Here is a 21,303-nt window from a genome sequence, read left to right as displayed (position 1 = left end):
AGTCACAGATAGATAGATTTTTAACCAATAAGGGAATTAAGGGTATGGGGAGCGGGCGGGTAAGTGGAGCTAAGTCCACGGCCAGATCAGCCATGATCTTTTTGAATGGCGGAGCAGGCTCGAGGGGCTAGATGGCCTACTCCTGTTCCTAATTCTTATGTTCTTATGTGAGCAGACGCAGTGCCAGTCAGTGTGAGCCGACACAGTGCCAGTCAGTGTGAGCAGGGACACAGTGCCAGTCAGTGTGAGCAGGGACACAGTGCCAGTCAGTGTGAGCAGAGACACAGTGCCAGTCAGTGTGAGCGGGGACAGTATAAGAGCGGGAGCGGGAGCGGGAGCGGGGTCGCGCGTTGGGAGGCGGTGCGTCACGCGGTCGGGAGCGCGGAGTGTGTTGACGGCGCGCGGGGAGCCATGGTGTTCGAGGCGCTGGTGGCAGAGCTGCTCAACCGGTTTTTGGGGGACTACGTGGAGAACCTGGACAAATCCCAACTCAAACTGGGCATCTGGGGAGGTAAGGCCCCGGCCCGACTCCCGGGCTCTGGGCTTCCGGCGCGGCCCGCCCCCTGTCAGGCGGTGTCGGAGCGGCGGCCGGCCTCCCCCGGCACCCGGGCCCGCGCTCTCTGTGTGTGTGTGTGTGTGAGAGAGTCTGTCTGTCTCTGTGTCTGTGTGTGAGAGAGAGAGAGCTGTCAGGGTGCTGGGACTGATGCTGGCCCGGGAGGGGGGAGAGAGAGAGAGAGAGAGAGAGAGGGTAGGAGGTGAGGGTGACCGAGCAGAGAAGGGGTCGAGGGTCCAGGCAATGATGGAGGAGGGGGAGGAGGAGGAGGTGGTGGTGAGGGTCTGGGCAGCGGAGGGGGTGAGGGTCGACTGGAGGAGGGGGCGAGGGTCTGGGCAGTGGTGGTGGAGGAGTAGGGTGTCTGGGCAGTGGAGAAGGGGGCGAGGGTCCAGTTAGTGGAGGAGGAATGGGCGAGGGTCCGGGCAGTGGTGGTTGTGGAGGAATGGGCGAGGGTCCGGGCAGTGGTGGTTGTGGAGGAATGTGGGAGGGTCCGGGCAGTGGTGGTTGTGGAGGAGTGGGCGAGGGTCCGGGCAGTGGAGGAGGAATGGGTGAGGGTCCGGGCGGTGGTGGTGGAGGAGGGGGTGAGGGTCTGGGCAGTGGTGGTGGTGGTGGTGGAGGGGGGGTGAGGGTCCCTGCAGTGGAGGAGGAATGGGTGAGGGTCTGGGCAGTGGAGGAGGAATGGGTGAGGGTCCGGGCGGTGGTGGTGGAGGAGGGGGTGAGGGTCTGGGCAGTGGAGGAGGAATGGGTGAGGGTCTGGGCAGTGGTGGTGGTGGTGGTGGAGGGGGGGTGAGGGTCCCTGCAGTGGAGGAGGAATGGGTGAGGGTCTGGGCAGTGGTGGTTGTGGAGGAGGGGGGGTGAGGGTCCCTGCAGTGGAGGAGGAATGGGCGAGGGTCTGGGCAGTGGTGGTGGTGGAGGAGGGGGTGAGGGTCCGGGGAATGGGTGAGGGTCCAGGCAGTGGTGGTGGTGGAGGAGTGGGTGAGGTTCTGGGCAGTGGAGGAGTGGGCGAGGTTCTGGGCAGTGGAGGAGTGGGCGAGGGTACGGGCAGTGGAGGAGGGGGAGGGGCAGAGAGGATGGGTTGAGAAGCAGTGGGTGTGTGGCCATAGTGGGAAGCATGGGCAGGAGGTGGGTTCAATGGGTAGAGTCACCATTGATGCCTGAAGCTATGATGATGTTTCGGTGCAGGTATTGTGGATTGTGAACTTTGGTTAAACTGTTTCGCTGAACCAGTGCGTGTTGGTGTTTATTCTCTGCGCAGTCATCCTGAAAGGTGTTGCATAAATCCCACATCTTGTTCTTGCCTTAAAACTCAGCATTCTCATAGCACTTTATGACCATATGCACTTAAGGTGCAATTTTTCCTATCTTGTGAACCTGAAACCCATACAGTGCTCTGCCCGACCGCAACACCCAGATGTCCCTCATTCAAACGATAATTATTGCAACTTTTTACCAAAATGTTCTACCTCACATTCACTAACATTAAATTCCAACTGCCACTTTTTACCAATTTCATCATCATATAAATATCCCCTTGCAGATTCATTTGGCCCTCAGAATTGTTGCACAGGGCTTCCGACTTTAGAATCGTCTGCCAATTTGGACACCACTCCTCGCTTGGATCCAAATCATCGGTGTACATGTGTGAAATTGAATGATCTGGCATAATAGTGGTGGTGGAGGGGGTGGGGAGAAATTATATAAAGAAAGATGGTACAACTGCAGCTTTAATTTTGCCAGAGGTTGAATTCTGTCCATGGAGATTTTCTGTGTGAATCACTTGTATGGCTGAAAATTTTTTCTGATAAGTATATGGTTTTCCATGTTCCCACACCACTGTTTCTTTCTACAAGTTTGTTCTTTATCTGGGCTTTCTTCTAGTTTGCCTTGGATTTGGGCCCAGTTGGCATGACCTGTGGCCTGCTCTCTGATATTAATGTTGATCTCCTTGTTTAAGGAAGGATATACTTACCATTTGAGGGAGTGCAACGAAGGTTCACCAGACTGATTCCTGGGATGGGGAGATTGTCCTATGAGGAGAGAATGAGTAGACTTGGCTTATATTCCCTAGAGTTTAGAAGAATGAGAGGTGGCCTCATTGAAATATACACAGTTCTTACAGAGTAGATGCAGGGAGGATGTTTCCCCCGGGCTGGAGTGTCTAGAACCAGGGGTCACAGTCTCAGAATAAGGGGTCGGCCATTTAGGACTGAGATGATGAGAAATGTCTTCACTCAGAGGGTGGTGAATCTTTGGAATTCTCTGCTCCAGAGGGCTGTGGAGGTTTAGTCTTTGAGTATATTCAGGACAGAGATCGATAGATTCTTGGATATTGAGGAAATCAAGGGAAATGTGGACAGTGCAGGAAAGTGGAGTTGAGGTAGAAGATCAGCCATGATCTCATTGAATGGCGGAGCAGGCTCGAGGGGCCGAATGTCCTACTCCTAATTCTTATGTTCTTACGTTATATTCTTGTATCTCTTCCTCCACCATCTATCTGTTCTCTGTTTGAGTTCTTAGGTTTACCTTCTTAAAGTTTTCCCTCTACATTTTGTTTTGTTTGCTGCCACGTTTTCAGTTTTAGCTGATTGCACGTGCGTGATTGTGCCTGACCTTTGGCCCCTTCTGTGTCTGCAGGCCAGTTCCTCACAGCGATGTGTGAGTGATGCATGTGGCTAGACATATTCTGAATCAGCTGAAGTCCATAATGTAGTAACATCACCAGGAGCAGTTTACTGAGAGGGGTGGGGACGGAGGTGGAGAAAAGGAAGGAAAATGAGTAAATGAGACAAGGTGGAAGTAATTGGAAGATCACAAGGTGGTGTTCGGGATGGATGTTCTCATAAGATATTCCACAAGCTTATAGTGTTCCAAGTTTTCGTAGGAATTAAACCTACAATGCTAACCATTATTACCAATAAAGAAAGACAGACTTGCATTTATATAGCGACTTTCATGACCACTTTCAGACGTCTCAAAGCGCTTTACAGCCAATGAAGTACTTTTGGAGTGTAGTCACTGTTATAATGTGTGAAAAGCAGCAGCCAATTTGTGCACAGCAAGCTCCCACAAACAGCAATGTGATGATGACCAGATAATCTGTTTTTGTTTTGTTGATTGAGGGATAAATATTGGCCAAGGCACTGGGTATAACTCCCCTGCTCTTCTTCAGAATAGTGCCATGAGATCTTTTATGTTCACCTGAGAGGGCAGACGGGGCCTCGGTTTAACATCTCGTCCGAAAGACGGCACCTCAGCACTCCCTCAGCACTGCACTGGAATGCTAGCTGAGATTTATGTGCTCAAGTCCCTGGAGTGGGGCTTGAACCCACAACCTTCTGACTTCGAGGCAAGAGTGCTGCCCACTGAGCCACAGCTGGCACTGTAGCCACACATGTACAATGATAATCATTACTGATAATAATTACACATGCATTTGAGGTACTTGGGGGGGGGGGGGGGGGGTAGTACAAGACCACAGAATTCACTACGTCGCAGGTTTCGAGCTCGAAGGGATCACCAGGACAAATATTGACGAATTCTAAGTATCTATTCCAGCACCCCTCTTTTTAAACCTGTCTTTCATTCTGGCTGCTTGAGAATCCTTTTGTTTCAAAGTATGACTTCATCCAATTAGCTGCAATAACATCAGTTTTAACAAGAATCACTCCCCAAGCCGTCACCTTGACTGACCTGTCAATCGAGTTATTGAAGCTGAGACAGTTATAGGGAATTAAGGCCCTCTTCAGGGACGTTACACTGCTGTCATTGGAGGATTCACCATCTAAAGCCATAGTTTCTTGACTTGATGGTCAAAGCACGTCTATAGATGTCTCACTGCTGAGAAATCTGAGGTAGCTCTCAAGTCTGAGTGAACAAAGATCATTGCGGCCAATGTTCCCTGTAGGCTGTGTGGCTATGGCCCGCAAGTGTCCCCGCACCGTGCTCTGGGAGGGTCGCGTGCCACCAGCTTGCTGGATTTTCAATAGAATGGACAGTGCGGCCCGAAAAAGAAATTACATTACTCGCAGTCCTTGCTGCCGTCCATGCTGATCATTTCACTGGAAATGAAACTGAAAGTGACATTTCCCCCTTCTAACAAGAAAGTTACTCAACAGGCAAAATCTAAAAGTGAATGTACATGGAAACAGAAACATAGAATGCAGGATTAGGCCATTCGGCCCTTCGAGCCTGCACCACCATTCAATAAGATCATGGTTGATCATTCACCTCAGTACCCCATTCCTGCTTTCTCTCCATACCCCTTGATCCCTTTAGCCGTAAGGGCCACATCTAACTCCCTTTTGAATATATCTAACGAACTGGCCTCAACAACTTTCTGTGGTAGAGAATTCCACATGCTCACAGCTCTCTGAGTGAAGAAGTTTCTCATGTCGGTCCTAAACTTGCCCCTTATCCTTAGACTGTGACCCCTGGTTCTGGACTTCCCCAACATCGGGAACATTCTTCCTGCATCTAACCTGTTCAATCCCGTCAGAATTTTGTATGTTTCTATGGTTAAATAATTAACCATTTCCTTCCCGTGAATATGATGCAGGAAAGCGGTATGCCACATAGTGCTGTCCTTTTACAGAGACCTGGTGCAGAATTTTCCAGCACAGGCAGAAGCTTTTTGTCACATTGGGTCTGTGAAATAATTATCCATGTACTGTAGTCTGTCCTTTTCCAATATCCTTTGAAATTATTCTTTTACAGATGTCCCCAACCCCCAATTATTGCATCAGTTTGTTGAAGGACTCCCGGATTTTCCCCTCCCCTTCCGTACCTAGAAATTATTTCATGGCCTTCACATTCTTTGTGTGAAGAATGTCCTGACATCGAGCCTAAACTTGTCGTTTACAGATTGAGCTGTGTCCCTTTGACCGACTCGGGTCTACTTTTGAAGTAATTTCCTCTGTGTACCTTTTTCTATATTTGTGGTCTCTGATACCTGATGTTGTGTCTCGGTCACCTCCCTTCAAGGTTGATGAGACCAAGCTTCTTCACTCTCTCCTCACAACCCTGCTCTCTGACGTGAAGGATCAGCCACGTTGATCTTCTCTGAACTGTTGGTTGTGTTTTGGTAATTGGAGCACTCGTTACCTTGAGCATAGCTTACACTTTTCTGCCACTCGATTTTTCTGCATGTTTTTCTGATTTGTCCACAGTCGTGGAATTGTTGACTGCCAAATCGACGACGATCTCTCGATCTCTGATCTTCAGCCGTAGCCATCAACAGCATTCCTGGAGTCCTTGTTGCCCAATTTTACTTGTTCATAGTAAATTTCCTAATAATACGATGAAGTTATGACGACATCTTGTATTTTTACGTCCCCCTTTTCTCTAATTTTGTGCAGGAGATGCATTACCGATGGGGGAATGTGAAGCCTTACAATGCATTCTGCACAGCCCATAATTACTGCTGAACCTTTTCTTTGTGTACTTTTGCTTGCATCTCTTTCCCCTCCTTCCCAAAATGGCAGTGGGGCTGAGGGTGAACATGGCTGTCCATACAGGTCATGGTGGTGCAGAACCATTTTTGGAGGAGGAGAAAAGTGGTGTAACCAAAATGGTTCCCCACCACCATGCCCTGTATGATCTGCCTCTTTCTCCCTCACTACCATTTTTGCCTTCGGTTTCCACCCTCTCTCCCCACCTATTAGCCAGATTTCCCTCTAGCCACGTCTGCAATGCCAACTCTGCATCATAGCTACCCACCTCATCTCTTCCTCCGTCCGTCCCATCCTTACCACGATGCCCTCACAGTCAGGCCAGCTTCGACATAGAATGTACAGTACAGCCCAACTGGTCTATGCTGCTGTTAATGTTCCACACCAGCCTCCTCCCGCCCCTCTTCATCTCGCCATATCAGCATAACCTGATGTGTTTATCTAGCTTTACCCTTAAATGCATCTATGCTATTCACCTCGACCGCTCCCTGTGGTAGCGAGTTCCACATTGTAACCACTCCCTGGATAAAGACGTTTCTTCTTGTTTAACCCCCACCCCCCCTTTTGCTGACCCCAGCCTGCCCGAGAGCTTTGCCCAGCTTGCCACAAGGACTCCAGCCCATCCCCAGATCTTCTCGTCTCTTTACCCCAGAGGGCTATGGATGTGCAGCCATTGAATATATTTAAGAATGGAAAAAAAAGGAAGATTTGCATTTATATAGCGCCTTTCAGGACCACCGGACGTCTCAAAGCGCTTTACAGCCAGTGAAGTACTTTTGGAGCATAGTCACTGTGGGAAACACGTCAGCCAATCTGCGCACAGCCGGTTCCCACAAAAAGCAATGTGATAATGACCAGATAATCTGTTTTTGTTAGTTGATTGAGGAATAAATATTGGCCAGGACACCGGGGATAACTCCCCTCGTCTTCTACGAAATAGTGCCATGGGATCTTTTATGTCCACCTGAGCAGGGGCGGGGCCTTGGTTTAATGTCTCATCCGTAAGACGGCATCTTTGACAGTGCAGCACTCCCTCAGTACTGCACTGGAGTGTCAGCCTAGATTTGTCTGCTCAAGTCCCTGGAGTAGGACTTGAACCTACGACCTCCTGACTCAGAGGCGAGAGAGCTACCCACTGAACCACAGCTGACACAGACTGAGTTCGTTCGAAGATCAGCCGTGATCTTATTGGATGGTGGAACAGGCTTGTGGGGCTGCATGGCCTACTCCTGCTCCTAGACTTTTCTGAAGTGCAGTGCGAGTTTAGCGGTGAGCATGAGGAAGGAAGCCTGAGGGTGGTACTGGAGAGAAGCAGGCAGGCAGTGGGTAGGCTGGCTGGGATGAGCAAATAGTAGGCAACAGGCTCTGGGCCGATAATGGTGGAACGGGGCAGGGTCTGGAGCGAGAAGCTTGGGAATGTGGGAGTGAGATCAACGGAAAGGTAAACTTGGAATCCAAGGGGCGGGAGGAATTGAAATGTGTACTTGTTTTTTATAAAATGATTCTCTGTGATAGATGTTAGAAATACAGGAAGAGAAAAGATGGGCTGAGGGTGAGCCTGGCTAAAATATCTTCTGGTGATAGACAAATGTTCTTTTCCCATGGTTTTCCATTATAACATGTCAGCAGCAAATGAACCACGAAATCCTGATGCTTATGTGGACAGGATTTGCGCACTATAAGAAAGACACTTCCCGGTATTCCTCACGGTGAGCCGGAGGTGTTATGTCAAGTCGTACAGGTTGAACCTCCCTTATCCAGAACTCCCTTATCCGGAACCACCCCTCGTCCAGAACCATTCCCGGTCACCGGGTGGCGCATGCGCAGAACTCCAACATGTATAAATTGAAGTCCTTCCTCACTGCCGACTCCTGCAGTCGCTGGCCTGACCCTGGGATCCGCGCCCCCACCCCCCACCCCCATGATCTCTCTGTTGCACTCCCTGCCCCAAGCCAGCCAGCCAGCCCCAATATCCCCTTACTCAGTACCTGTATCATCCAATTTTAACGTGATCACTCCTCGTCCAAAAAAATCCCTTATCCAGAACAGGCCAGGTCCCGAGGGTTCCGGATAAGGGAGGTACAACCTATGTTACCAGGAATGCTGAAATCATCATTGGGAGATATCCTGGGACCACCAGGGAGAGGATCAGCAGCATAATCGGGAAGCACTTTTTCAACAAAGGGTGATAGAAATTTAGAATTTGCGCCCCCCCCCCCCCCCCCCCCCCCACAAAGGCTGTGGATGCTGGGCGGGGGGAAACAATTGGAGCTTGCAAGACTGCGATCATTTATCAAGAGATATGGAGGACAGGCAGGTAAACGGAGTTGAGTTGCAGATCAGCCGCGATCGAATTGAATGGCGGAGCAGGCTCGAGGGGCTGAATGGACCACTCCTGTTCCTAATGTGTCTGTGACCCAGAGGCGGGCAGTATTGAGGTGGGGTCCTGGGATCTAACAGATTGGGCCTATACTTATTTGGAGTTGAGAAGAATGAGAGGTGATCTTAGAGAAAATATAAGATTTTGAGGGGGCTTGATGGGGTAGATGCAGAGAGGATGTTTCCCCTCGTGGGGAATCGAGAACAAGGGGGCATAGTTTCAGAATAAGGGGTCGCCCATTTAAAACGGAAATGAGGAGGAATTTCTTCTCAGGGTTGTGAATCTTTGGAATTCTCTGCCCCAGAGAGCTGTGGAGGCTGGGTCATTGAATATATTTAAGGCAGAGATAGACAGATTTTTGAACGATATGGGAGACGAGGGTTATGCAGGTAGGGTAGGGCAGGGAAGTGGAGTTGAGGCCAAGATCAGATCACCATGATCTAATTGAATGGCGGAGCAGGCTCGAAGGGCTGAATGGCCCACTCCTGTTCCTAATGTTCCTCTGACTCAGAGTCGGGCAGTATTGAGATGGGGGTCCTGGGATCGAGCAGAATTCTGAGGTGGGTGCCAGGGTCTGGGAGCATTTGGAGATTGGGATCCTAGATTTCATGTAAAACTGGAGAGGGAGCTTCAGAGAACACTGAGGCTGATTCTGGGATATGGAATGGCAAGTGTACTGGCATTTGAGATCATTAAGCAATGTGGCTTCTTAAAATCAATGGATAGAAATCATGGGCTGGCGGCTGCTGGGGTGCACAGCGATCTCGCATGTGCCCTTCGCAGAAGTGGAAAAGTATGAATCAGTGCACTGTTGGTGAGTTTGTTGACTTGTACAGTCTTTTAATAAACATAAACTAACAAATGACCTCAACTACTTTACAGTTCAGTGTTTCCACAATTTAAGCTTTTGATAAATTTCCTTCATCCTCAAAAGTTGTCCGGTAGATATTTATAACTAAATATATAACCAAAAAAGAGGGAAGTGATTTAGAAATCCCTTCTCTATAAACAATCCTTGTCATCTACCTGTAACAAGAAACAATGAGGTGTATAAAATGGGCAGGCCTCGATAGAGTGGAGAGGAAGGACCTATTTCCCTTGGCAGAGGGGTCAATAACCAGGGCGCAAAGATTTAAAGGAATTGGTAAAAGGATTGATTTTGAGGAGAACATTTTTCATCCAGAGGGTGGTGGGGTTCTGGAACTCACTGCCTGAAAGGGTGGTAGAGGCAGAAACCCTCACCACAGTTTAAAAAAAATACTTGGATGTGCACTTGAAGAGTCATAACCTATAGGACCACAGACCTGGAGCTGGAAAGTGGGATTAGGCTGGATAGCTCTTTTTCAGTCGGCGCAGACACAATGAGCCAAAATGATCGCCATCCGAGCCGTAAATTTCTATGATTCTATGATCATTTATTAATGAACTTAAATGTTATAATTTTCCTGAAATTAAGCTTTGAGAATTCAAAGACCCGTTTAACTCAGTCTTTTGGAGAAAACAAAGCAACTCGAATCATACGCTTCCCACCCTTCAGTTTCTGTCCATGTAGAGACTTCATGCTGGGCAGTGCCACAAACTGCACACGTTCAGAATTAAGAATGCAGGTCAATACTTTCTGCAACAGTTCGGGTAAACAGTTGAAACTCGAGCTGAGGACTTGAGGTAAAAACTTTAATGAGGTTACTAAAAGACAAACAGGATGGTTCAATGGGTAAATTTAGAAATTTGTATACCATGATTAACTTTTGTTGAATTCCTTGTCCTGTTTGAAAACCTTATTTTAGATATTAGAAAGGCATTTTAAGCAATTCGATTGGTTAGTCAACAAACTGAGGCAATGAAAAGTTCCCACTAAAAAAAGTTCCCACTACTGACCGAGGGTTTTTCCACTGTGGCATGTTGAAATGCAGGTTTGCCATTATAAAAGCCTGATACAGGAAGTAGGTTGATGTGTTTAGGGACTGTGCATCATACACAGGATTTCTGCTGTGATACCGATAGATGTATTGTACTTAACACCTCAGTGTGACCTAGAATTTACAAACATGACATTTCTTGATACTGCATCCTTTGTCCTCCAAATGCACTAGTCAATTTAATACATTGCTTCACTGTTCAATATAAAAGAAGCAGCACATTTAGGAGAGGAGACATTTTTCTTGTGCTCTCCCAGAGGCTTTCAGACTAATATCTGGACCCTATGAATTTGACACTGGATGAGAGGGTGGCTGCAGTCATTCGATCTCTTATCATAAGAACGTAAGACCATAAGAAATAGGAACAGGAGTAGGCCATACGGCCCCTCGAGTCTGCTCCGCCATTCAATAAGATCATGGCTGATCTGATCATGGACTCAGCTCCACTTCCCTGCCCGCTCCCCATAATCCCTTATCCCCTTATCGTTTAAGAAACTGTCTTAAATTTATTCAATGTCCCAGTTTCCACAGCTCTCTCAGGCAGCGAATTCTACAGATTTACAACCCTCAGAGAAGAAATTCTCCTTATCTCAGTTTTAAATGGGCGGCCCCTTATTCTAAGATCATGCCCTCTAGTTCTAGTCTTCCCCCATCAGTGGAAACATCCTCTCTGCATCTACCTTGTCAAGCCCCATCATAATCTTCTATGCTTCGATAAGATCACCTCTCATTCTTCTGAATGCCAATGAGTAGAGGCCCAACCTACTCAACCTTTCCTCATACGTCAACCCCCTCATCTCCGGAATCAACTTAGTGAACCTTCTCTGAACTGCCTCCAAAGCAAGTATATCCTTTCGTAAATATGGAAACCAAAACTGCACGCTGTATTCCAGGTGTGGCCTCACCAATACCTTATATAGCTGTAGTAAGACTTCCCTGCTTTTATACTCCATCCCCTTTGCAATATTGGCCTTCCTGATTACTTGCTGTACATGCATACTATCCTCTTGCTCTTCAAGTTACTATATTTTTCTGCAGTTGCTGATTTCCTCAGCATCATAGGCAGTCCATCGAAGCGAGGATGACTTGCTCCCACGCCGAAAAGGGATGAGTTCACAGGTGTTTCAATGAAGGATCTAATATTCCAGGTCCCGAATACATTCTGAAGGGTGGATAATGCCTGTGCATGGATTTTTTTAACGTGTGGTGACCGTTGCACACCAGCCACCACACGGGCTTGACAGAGCTAGGTCTAGGTCCAGTGGCAAGGATTAACCAAGACGACTGGAGACCAACTCTGCTGCACGAACCTCGTGCGCACACATATCGCAGTATGGGCTGGCCCGTGCTGCCCCTGGGCCCTCGCCTCTTCTGGGCCCTAACTCTCGCCTTTCCTGGGACCCGATCACATCCCTCTACGAACTCTTGCCGCTCCTTCGCCCCGACCTCACCGCTCCTGCTATACCTGCCTGCACTGCAGTCAGCCGTCTCCCTCCTGCAGCAGCACGCGCTGCTCCCTGCAGTGGCCTGCCGCCGCATGCTGCTCCCTCTGATGGCCCTGGCCTACTGATTGTCTTGCAGGCTGGGACCGCGACGATTTCCGGACTGGGCTGCCGCACACTGCTTCCTCTAATGGTCCCAGCCCGCTGATCGATATGCCTTCTTCCAACTAGTTTCATTTGGATTGTTGAGTAGAGTGGGTTTTATATTTGCAGAGGTTTCCCCACGCACGAATGTTTGAAAACCGCTGTTTTATCAAAGAATCATGGAAATTTACAGCACAGAAGGAGGCCATTTCAGCCCGTCGTGTCCGCGCCGGTCGACCAAGAACTATCCAGCCTAATCCCACTTTCCAGCTATTGGTCCGTAGCCCTATAGGTTATGGCACTTTAAGTGCACATCCAGGTATCTTTTGAATGCGGTGAGGGTTTCTCCCTCTACCACCCTTTCAGGCAGTGAGTTCCAGACCCCCACCACCCTCTGGGTGAAGACATTTCCCCTCATAGCCCCTCTAAACCTCCCCCCAATTACTTTAAATCTATGCCTCCTGGTTGTTCACCCCTCTGCCAAGGGAAACGGGTCCTTCCTATCCACTCTATCCAGGCCCCTCATCATTTTATACACCTCAGTCAGATCTCTCCTCGGCCTCCTCTGTTCCAATGAAATCAAACCCAGGATCTTCAATCTTTCCTCGTCGCCGAAATTCTCCAGTCCGGGCAACATTCTTGTAAACTCTTATGCACCCTTTCCAGTACAATCACATCTTTCCTGTAATGTGGTGACCAGAACGGCACACAGTACCCCAGCTACGGCCTAACCAGTGTTTTATACAGTTCAAGCATAACCTCCTTGCTCTTGTATTCCATGCTTCGACTAATAAAGGCAAGTATTCCATATGCCTTCTTAACCACCTTATCTACCTGGCCTGCCGCCTTCAGGGATCTGTGGACTCACACTCGAAGTGTTCCTCTACACTTTTCAGTGTCCTACCATTTAATATGTATTCCCTTGCCTTGTTAGACCCACATGCATTATCTCATTCCATTTGCTACTGTTCTGCCCACGTTACCGGTACATTGATATCTTCCTGCAGTCCACAGCTTTTATATTAAAGAAAATGACTGCGTTCTTTGCATCATCTAGAATTTTTGTGAAATCGAGATTGGAGAAAGATACTGAGGCAGATGCTTTGGTTACCTCATTACTGGCTAGCACCTTGGTCATGTAATTGTGGCTAAAAGCTGTCACTTGTGTGGCTTGTGAATAAAATGAGCAGTTTTGGCACACTTCTTTGCTCGCGATAAACCTCATTAGCTATCAGGAAATCCTGTTTTGTAGAAGTTCCAGCTTACCCGTTTACTGTTTTTAAAAAAAAAAATTGCTCGTTCTAAAGTTACTGAAATGGCAATATCATAGTGATGAACTGGAGAGGTAGAAATGTTTGTGATGCAGCTTATTTTTAACCTATTATAAATCTTGTGAAAAGTTGTGAAAAAATATAAATAGAGATAACAAAGTGCACAAACATTTGCTTTTTAAAAAAAAACAAGTAATGAGGCAAAAATCACGGTCTCTACAGGCTCACACGACGTGCGCTCGCACCTGTAGAAGCCTCGCAATGACGGTTCTCGGCGCACGCGCCAAAATCTGGCACTTGTGAAGTGTCCAGTTCCAACACATCCCTGGGATAAGGGCCTTCGCGGGCGGAGATTTGGGCTATTTGCTGAACTCTTGCCCAGCGAATGTTCTTCAAACTCTTGCGCCTGGTAAAAGCAAGGATACGGCGTGTTTTTACCAGCGGAAAAGTTTTAAAAGATAGAAAAATAAAATTTTATCAATTATTTTAATATTAAAAACTCTGTCCATTAAGGTAAGTTTATTTTTACCCCTATTAATACATTCTTTACTCGGAGAGTTGTTAACCTGTGGAATTCTCTACCGCAGAGAGTTGTTGATGCTAGTTCGTTGGATATTTTCAAGAGGGAGTTAGATATGGCCCTTACGGCTAAAGGGATCAAGGGGTATGGAGAGAAAGCAGGAAAGGGGTACTGAGGTGAATGATCAGCCATGATCTTATTGAATGGTGGTGCAGGCTCGAAGGGCCGAATGGCCTACTCCTGCACCTACTTACTATGTTTCTATACATTTTTTTAAAAAACTGTTTTTGTCCAAAACATTAATTAACTTCAATTTCAATTCATTTTAAATATGTGAAGTGTTTTTTAAATGTATTTATTTTGGGGATATCACCATTCATAGAAATGGAGATCTCCGTACAAACGGAACTCCCCATTACTGTGAATAGGGATACTCCATTTTCATTGGTTGGTCCGGCCCATGTGATCCCAGGCTGCGCACACGCTCCTGGAATACGTGGGCCCCCACGCTGGACTGTGCAGCTCGCCCTCGTACCGCACGTCTACGTTTCTCCGGGACCACCAGGTATTTCCGTTAACATTTTTGCTGACTGAGACCGGAATTTTTGGCCCAGTATATTTCTACTGCAAAATTTGGAGTTAATTTAGACTGTAGCAGTAGCAACCAACAGAAGAGCTCTGCAGACTCAGATGGAGAAATGGAGCACCTTGTGGTGCCTGAATCCCAGTTCCTTTGTTTATTTACTTCTTTGTGGCTCTTCCTCTTCTTCCCTGCCATACGCCTCCAAAAATGTTGAAAGAAACTTTAACAAAAAATGGGCCATGTTCTTGATGCACCGTTTCAGATTATACTTGATGCAATGTTTCTTTCTCTCTTTTATATTTAAGTTTAAAAGAAAGAAAGACTTGCATTGCCATCGCACCTTTCACTGCCACCGGATGTCTCAAAGCGCTTTACAGCCAGTGAAGTACTTTTGGAGTGTAGTCACTGTTGTAATGTGGGAAATGTAGCAGCCAATTTGCGCACAGCAAGCTCCCACACACAGCAATGTGATAATGACCAGATCATCTGGTTTTTTTTTTGTTATGTTGATTGAGGGATAAATATTGGCCCCAGGACACCGGGGATAGTTCCCCTGCTCCTCCTCCTTCGTAGTGCCATGCGATCTTTTACATCCACATGAGGACAGACGAGGCTTACTTGTCATCCGAAAGACGGCACCTCCAGCAGTGCAGCGCTCCCTCAACACTGCACTGGAGGGTCAGCCCAGATTTATGTGCTCAAGATCCTGATTTAGTAAACTATATCCAAATATCTATTAATTTGTATAATTACAGGAGTGAATTGATTGCAGAAGATTTTATTACATAATTGTGGTGTATGTGAATCCTTGCTAATGACTGTAATCTTGTTTCAGGAAATGTGGTACTCGATAACCTGAAAGTCAAAGAAAATGCACTAGTAAGTATTTAATCCCAACCTTTAAAGTTCTACTTCTCTTACCTTATTTTTGAGAAATATTATTTCACTGATTCTGAAAATTTCCAAGTTAGTAGTTCAGAGCAAATGGGAGTGAGATTCCTTGGAATGGGCAGGCTCGCACTGCTTAAGTTTGACGCCGTATGGAGTGTAAACCCAGTATGGGTCACACCTGGTGTGCATAGTGGTCAGGGGTTTGTTGGACATCCTGAACCAGTTTTTAATATAAATATTACCTGCGTTTTGAGTTGGTGCATCCCTCTCTGAAGCCAGTTGGAGTGGCGATCACTGAACGGGTACATACGTTCACTGCAGAGTCCCTTGCATATAAGAAAAAAATAAAGGTGAAATATTTCCTCCAACTGCTCCTGCCTTCCCGCACTGGTTTGTCCAGTGTTTGTGTGGGTGCATTTGGGGATTGTTTCTGAGTTGCGCTTGGTGGATTTCTTCGGCAAGTACCTGAGCAGCATGCAAGAGTATCGTCGAGAGTGATTGGCGATTTATTTTTTTCCTAACCATTTTACTGAATTGCGAGCGCTGAAATCTGCTCTTGATTAAAGCAGAACCTTTTTTAAAAAAAAAATATTCCTTCTGGTTCAAGAAATAAAAGCTTGGATGCAAAAGTTAATTTTATAAAATTAAACACCGTTTCACATGCTAAACCGAACGGGAGATAGTGCGACTGAGATAAGAACAAAAGTACATAAGAATTAGGAACAGGAGTAGGCCATCTAGCCCCTCGAGCCTGCTCCGCCACTCAACAAGATCATGGCTGATCTGGCCGTGGACTCAGCTCCACTTATCCGCCCGATCCCCGTAACCCTTAATTCCCTTATTGGTTAAAAATCTATCTATCTGTGACTTGAATACATTCAATGAGCTAGCCTCAACTGCTTCCCTGGGCAGAGAATTCCACAGATTCACAACCCTCTGGGAGAAGAAATTGCTTCTCAACTCGGTTTTAAATTGGCTCCCCCCATATTTTGAGGCTGTGCCCCCTAGTTCTAGTCTCCCTGACCAGTGGAAACAACCTCTCTGCTTCTATCTTGTCTTTCCCTTTCATTATTTTAACTGTCTCTATAAGATCACCCCTCATCCTTCTGAAATCCAATGAGTAAAGATCCAGTCCACTCAATCTATCATCATAAGGTAACCCCCTCATCTCCGGAATCAGCCTAGTGAATCGTCTCTGTACCCGCACCAAGGCTAGTATATCCTTCCTTAAGTAAGGTGACCAAAACTGCACGCAGTACTCCAGGTGCGGCCTCACCAATACCCTGTACAGTTGCAGCAGGACCTCCCTGCTTTTGTACTTCATTCCATTCGCCTTCCTGATTACCTGCTGCACCTGCAAACTAACCTTTTGGGATTCATGCACAAGGACCCCCAGGTCCCTCTGCACCACAGCATGTTGTAATTTCTCCCCATTCAAATAATATCCACTGCTGATAGCATTACAACCATGTCAAGTTAGTCGCTGTTGAAGACAGCTTGCCATCAATGCAATTAGGAGCAATTTACGATGTTCCCTGGTGCATTACGTTGTGTAATGTCTGAAAGTAAGCGCTCTGATCATTCCAGTGATACGATCGCGATTGCACAGGATGTTCAAATAAGCAACGCTGACTTAGCGGCCAAATTGGACCTTGCTTTATGATCTTGCTTCACGCACTGAAAACCTGCATCAATTTCCTTTTCTTTAAATAAACAAAGTTTAATGGTGGGTGGTGCAGGGCAAAGATGCAGTAATAATCTGTTTCTGCAGACTGGAATACTCTTTAAAAACAATCTGCTTTTCAGTTTTAACATATCTCTTCCAAAAATCAAATTTCAGGCAAATCTTCTTTCGTATGGCAGTAGCAAAGCAAATCAAACGTCAATATCCAAGTTCGATATCCAGGCTAAAGCTTCCGGTCTAACAGCGTGGATATCCTGTAGGATGCCTGCGAATTCCCTCTGAGGGCAGTGCTCAGTGATGTACTCCAGGGTCTGATTAAGAGCTCCACAGTTGCCTGATGGGGATTCTTTACTCATAACTAGGTTTTACTTGAGGGATATCTTGCCTTGTTTGCTGTAGAGTTGAGAAATGTTGTTTAGGTTAGTTGGAATGAAGTAATATTCCAAGTTCAGCAGCCTTGCTGTAGCTCGGATCGTGGTGATGGGAAGCAGCCTTGGATCTGAATGTATCGGTGGATGGCCTGTAGCCACAGAAAGGTTCGAGGTTGGCTGTTACATGGAAGCACTGCTGATGACAAACCTATTTTAGTTGGCTCTTGTTGCTTTAGTCCTTGCTTTGATGTGTAGGAGTATATGTTGTGTTCCTAACACAGATGAGACTGCACACAGGGAGGTTAAAGTAACAGTGACCTCAGTTTTTATTAAGACACTCTAGAGTGAGTAATAGGCCTTAAGGGCCAGCTTATATACAGTGCTCCCAAGGGATGCTGGGATCCCTTGGGACTTCAGGGGATGCGCTCCCTGGTGGCGGAACATGGGAATTCATGCTTTACACATACTCAACAGTATACATTTTAGAAAGTTGTTAGGTTTTGCAGACAAACCCCGGGCTGATCTAGTTTTTAAAAATTCATTCCTGTGTGGTGAGGGGAGCAGCCCCTTGTCTAATTCTGGCCTCTGGAGCATCCCTGATTGAAATCGCTCAGCCATCGTTGGCCGTGCCTTCTGTTGCCTAGGATCGAAGCTCTGGAACTCCCTGCCTAAACCTCTCCGCCTCTCCTTTCCTTCTTCAAGACGCATCCCTCACAGGCAAAATCCCTCAATGTGATGAAGGAATTGAGAATAGCAGTGAGTGGATGTGTGAGGAGGTTGAGGTCCTAGGTTTTGATTGTTTTATATATTTAATTCTGGTGGGAGTTTTGTGTAAATACTAAATTTGTGTGTGTTCTACATTGTACCAAAATTATTGCTTTTATTTCCTCTGTTCTTCCCAAACAGAATGATTTGGATGTCCCTTTCAAAATCAAGGCCGGACAGATAGGTATGTTGTGGTATTTGCCCGTCACTAGGCTGTACAGTTTTGTTTTGCTCTTTAACTATAACATTTTAGCTCGGGATGTAACCCACTGAGCTTAAGATTTTACCAAAGCTCTGCATAGCCAGGATCTGATCTAAATGCAGAGTGTAAATAACCATGCCTCTAATTTTGCTGTTCCTGTAGATATTTAGTAGCCAATGTTAATATTTAGCTTAGATTTATGTTTCATCTATAAAATTGCACCAAAATTGAATTGAATAAATTGAGTGGCATTGAATAGTCCCTTTTTAATGCAGCAGTGCGTGGAAGTGGGATAGTTGATGTTTTGTTACAATAAAATTGGAAACATTTTAAAATGCATACATACTATGGAACCTGCATTATTTGAAAGAAAGACTTGCATTTATATGGCGCTTTTCATGACCACCGGACATCCCAAAACGCTTTACAGCCAATGAAGTACTTTTTGGAGTGTAGTCACTGTTGTAATGTAGGAAATGCAGCAACCAATTTGCGCACAGCAAGCTCCCACAAACAGCAATGTGATAATGACGAGATAATCTGTTTTAGTGATGTCGATTGAGGGATAAATATTGGCCAGGACACCGGGGATAACTCCCCTGCTCTTCTTTGAAATAGTGCTTTGGGATCACTTCCGTTCACCTGAGCGAGCACCTCTGACAGTGCAGCACTGCACTGGAGTGTCCGCCTAGGTTTTTGTGCTCAAGTTCCTGGAGTGGGACTTGAACCGACAACCTTCTGACTCGGCTGCGAGGGTGTTGTCCACTGAGCCACGGCTGAAAATTCTAGTTGTCATAATAGCGGGGGCTCCATTGGTGGTTAATTGTGTTGCAGCTCAGTGCTGACTAGGAAACCCAGCCTGAAATGGCAATCCATCAGAGAGAAGAAGCCCTGCACAATAAATTTAGATGCATGTAAAGGGTTCCGCTTTTTTTCAAGGAAGAGCAGGGGAACTTCATTGTGTTTTGGAAAACATTCATTTCTCGATCAACATCAAGAAAAAAAGATGGACTGGTTATTAACCTCTTGGCTATTTGCATGATATTGCTTTACACTATCTTCGTTGCGGTGCTTTCCAACAGAAATCAACAAAAGTTCACGAGTAAATAATTGCTGGAAATGCTGTCAGATGTATTGAGAATGTGAAAGGTTTTCTTTAAATACAAGTGGATCAATTCAAGAAGGCGACCAATACAGAGGCAACCATTTTAATGACGGAGTCCAATTAGACTTCTAGGCATAACTTTCATTCGCCATTGTATGTGAAACACAAGTTCAGTTTAAGAGTTGGTTTAAACCTTGTGTTGACTCAGTTTTCTTTTGCAGAATTAGAATTTTCAGAGTGTGACATTCTTGAGCACAGCATGCTACTTTTTATTTCTGAATCTTCCCTCCGACTCTCCAGATTTTAGTAATTAAACTAGTAAAAATAGAGTTTAGGTTTTGAACTTGCTTTAAATTTAAATTGCCCTGACTGACCTCCATTGATTCCCAGGAGGAAAAAAATCCAACCTACTGGTAAGCAATTCAGAAATGGACTGTTGTGACAACAGCTGCTAAAATTGCCTTTGGAAAGAGTTAAGTTTCTGATGTGAGTTGTAGAATTAAGCTAATAAGGTAGCAAATTTAGGATATATTTTTTTTATGCTCCTCTTTGCTAAAATTGTACATAGAAACATAGGGGCCAAGTTTCAGCCTGAGTTGCTCCTGTTTTTTTTGGAGCAACTGGTTTAGAATGGAGTATCTTAGAAATTTGAATTCTCGGCATTTAGTTTGCTCCAGTTCTAGTCAGTTAGAACAGTTTCACTTTGGAACAAATTTTATTTTTCAAAAGGGGGCGTGTCCGGCCACTTACGCTTGTGTTCAAAGTTTAGGCAGTGAAAACTTACTCCATTCTAAGTTAGTTTGGAGTAAGTGAACGTTCGAAAAAACCTTGTCTACACTTTAGAAAATCAGGAGTAGGTTACAAATTAGGCGTAGGGAATGGGTGGGTGGGGGTTTAAAGGGAAGTTTACAAACATTAAACACTTCAGTTTTACAAATAAAGAGCCATCATCAATAATAAATGATAAATACATCAATAAATCAATCAAAAAAAATTAATCAAAAAGAAACATTTTTAAATTAATAAATAAAACATTTTCTACTTACCGACTGCAGCACCGGGAGTCCTCCAACAGCGTGCTGGGATGCCCCTCCCCCCCCCCCCCCCCCCCCCCCAGTGTGGTCTCTGTCAGTGTCTCTATCGCTCTCTCTCTCTGTGTGTGTGTGTGTGTGTGTGTGTGTGTGTGTGTGTGTGTGTGTGTGTGTGTGTGTGTGTGTGTGTCTCTCACTCTCTGTCTGTCAGTGTCTGTGTTTCTGGAGGAGAGAGGAGAGAGGAGAGAGGAGAGAGGAGAGAGGAGAGAGGAGAGAGGAGAGAGGAGAGAGGAGAGAGGAGAGAGGAGAGAGGAGAGAGGAGAGAGGAGAGAGGAGAGAGGAGAGAGTTCTCTCCATACCCCTTGGTCTCTTTAGTCGTAAGGGCCATATCTAACTCCCTCTTGAATATATCCAACGAACTGGCATCAACAACTCGCTGCGGTAGGGAATTCCACAGGTTAACAACTCTGAGTGAAGAAGTTTCTCCTCATCTCAGTCCGAAATGGCCTACACCTTATATTAAGACTGTGTCCTCTGGTTCTGGACTTCCCCATCATCGGAAACATTCTTCCCGCATCTAACCTGTCCAGTCACGTCAGAATCTTGTAAGTTTCTATGAGATCCCCTCTCATCCTTCTAAACTCCAGTGAATAAAGGCCCAGTTGATCCAGTCTCTCCTCATATGTCAGTCCCGCCATCCTGGGAATCAGTCTGGTCAACCTTCACTGCACTCCCTCAATAGCAAGATTAGGAGATCAAAACTGAACACAATATTCCAGGTGAGGCCTCACCAAGGCTCTTTACAACTGCGGTAAGACCTCCCTGCTCCTATATTCAAATTCCCTAGCCATGAAGGCCAACATACCATTTGCCTTCTTGACCGTCTGCTGTACCTGCATGCCAACTTTCAATGGCTGATGAACCATGACACCTGGGTCTCGTTGCACCGCCCCCTTTCCTAATCTGTCGCCATTCAGATAATCTGCCTTCGTGTT

General features: G+C 46.1%; 1 protein-coding gene across 2 annotated transcripts in view; it reads left to right on the top strand.

The window, feature by feature from the left end:
• Positions 1-359: 359 nt before the first annotated feature.
• The window catches only part of vps13c (vacuolar protein sorting 13 homolog C), a 385,292-nt gene continuing 364,348 nt past the window's right edge, over positions 360-21,303 (top strand). For both annotated transcript variants that reach the window (XM_070865206.1, XM_070865205.1), the window contains exons 1-3: positions 360-511; positions 15,095-15,138; positions 18,112-18,154. In XM_070865206.1, the coding sequence (XP_070721307.1) occupies positions 412-511; positions 15,095-15,138; positions 18,112-18,154 (187 nt within the window). In that variant the 5' untranslated portion in view covers positions 360-411. The remainder of the gene's footprint in view (positions 512-15,094; positions 15,139-18,111; positions 18,155-21,303) is intronic.

Source organism: Pristiophorus japonicus, chromosome 21, assembly GCF_044704955.1.
Source record: "Pristiophorus japonicus isolate sPriJap1 chromosome 21, sPriJap1.hap1, whole genome shotgun sequence".
Classification (NCBI taxonomy): domain Eukaryota; kingdom Metazoa; phylum Chordata; class Chondrichthyes; family Pristiophoridae; genus Pristiophorus; species Pristiophorus japonicus.
The sequence above is the reverse complement of the archived record's forward strand: the minus strand, read 5'-3'. Positions and strand labels throughout refer to the sequence as shown.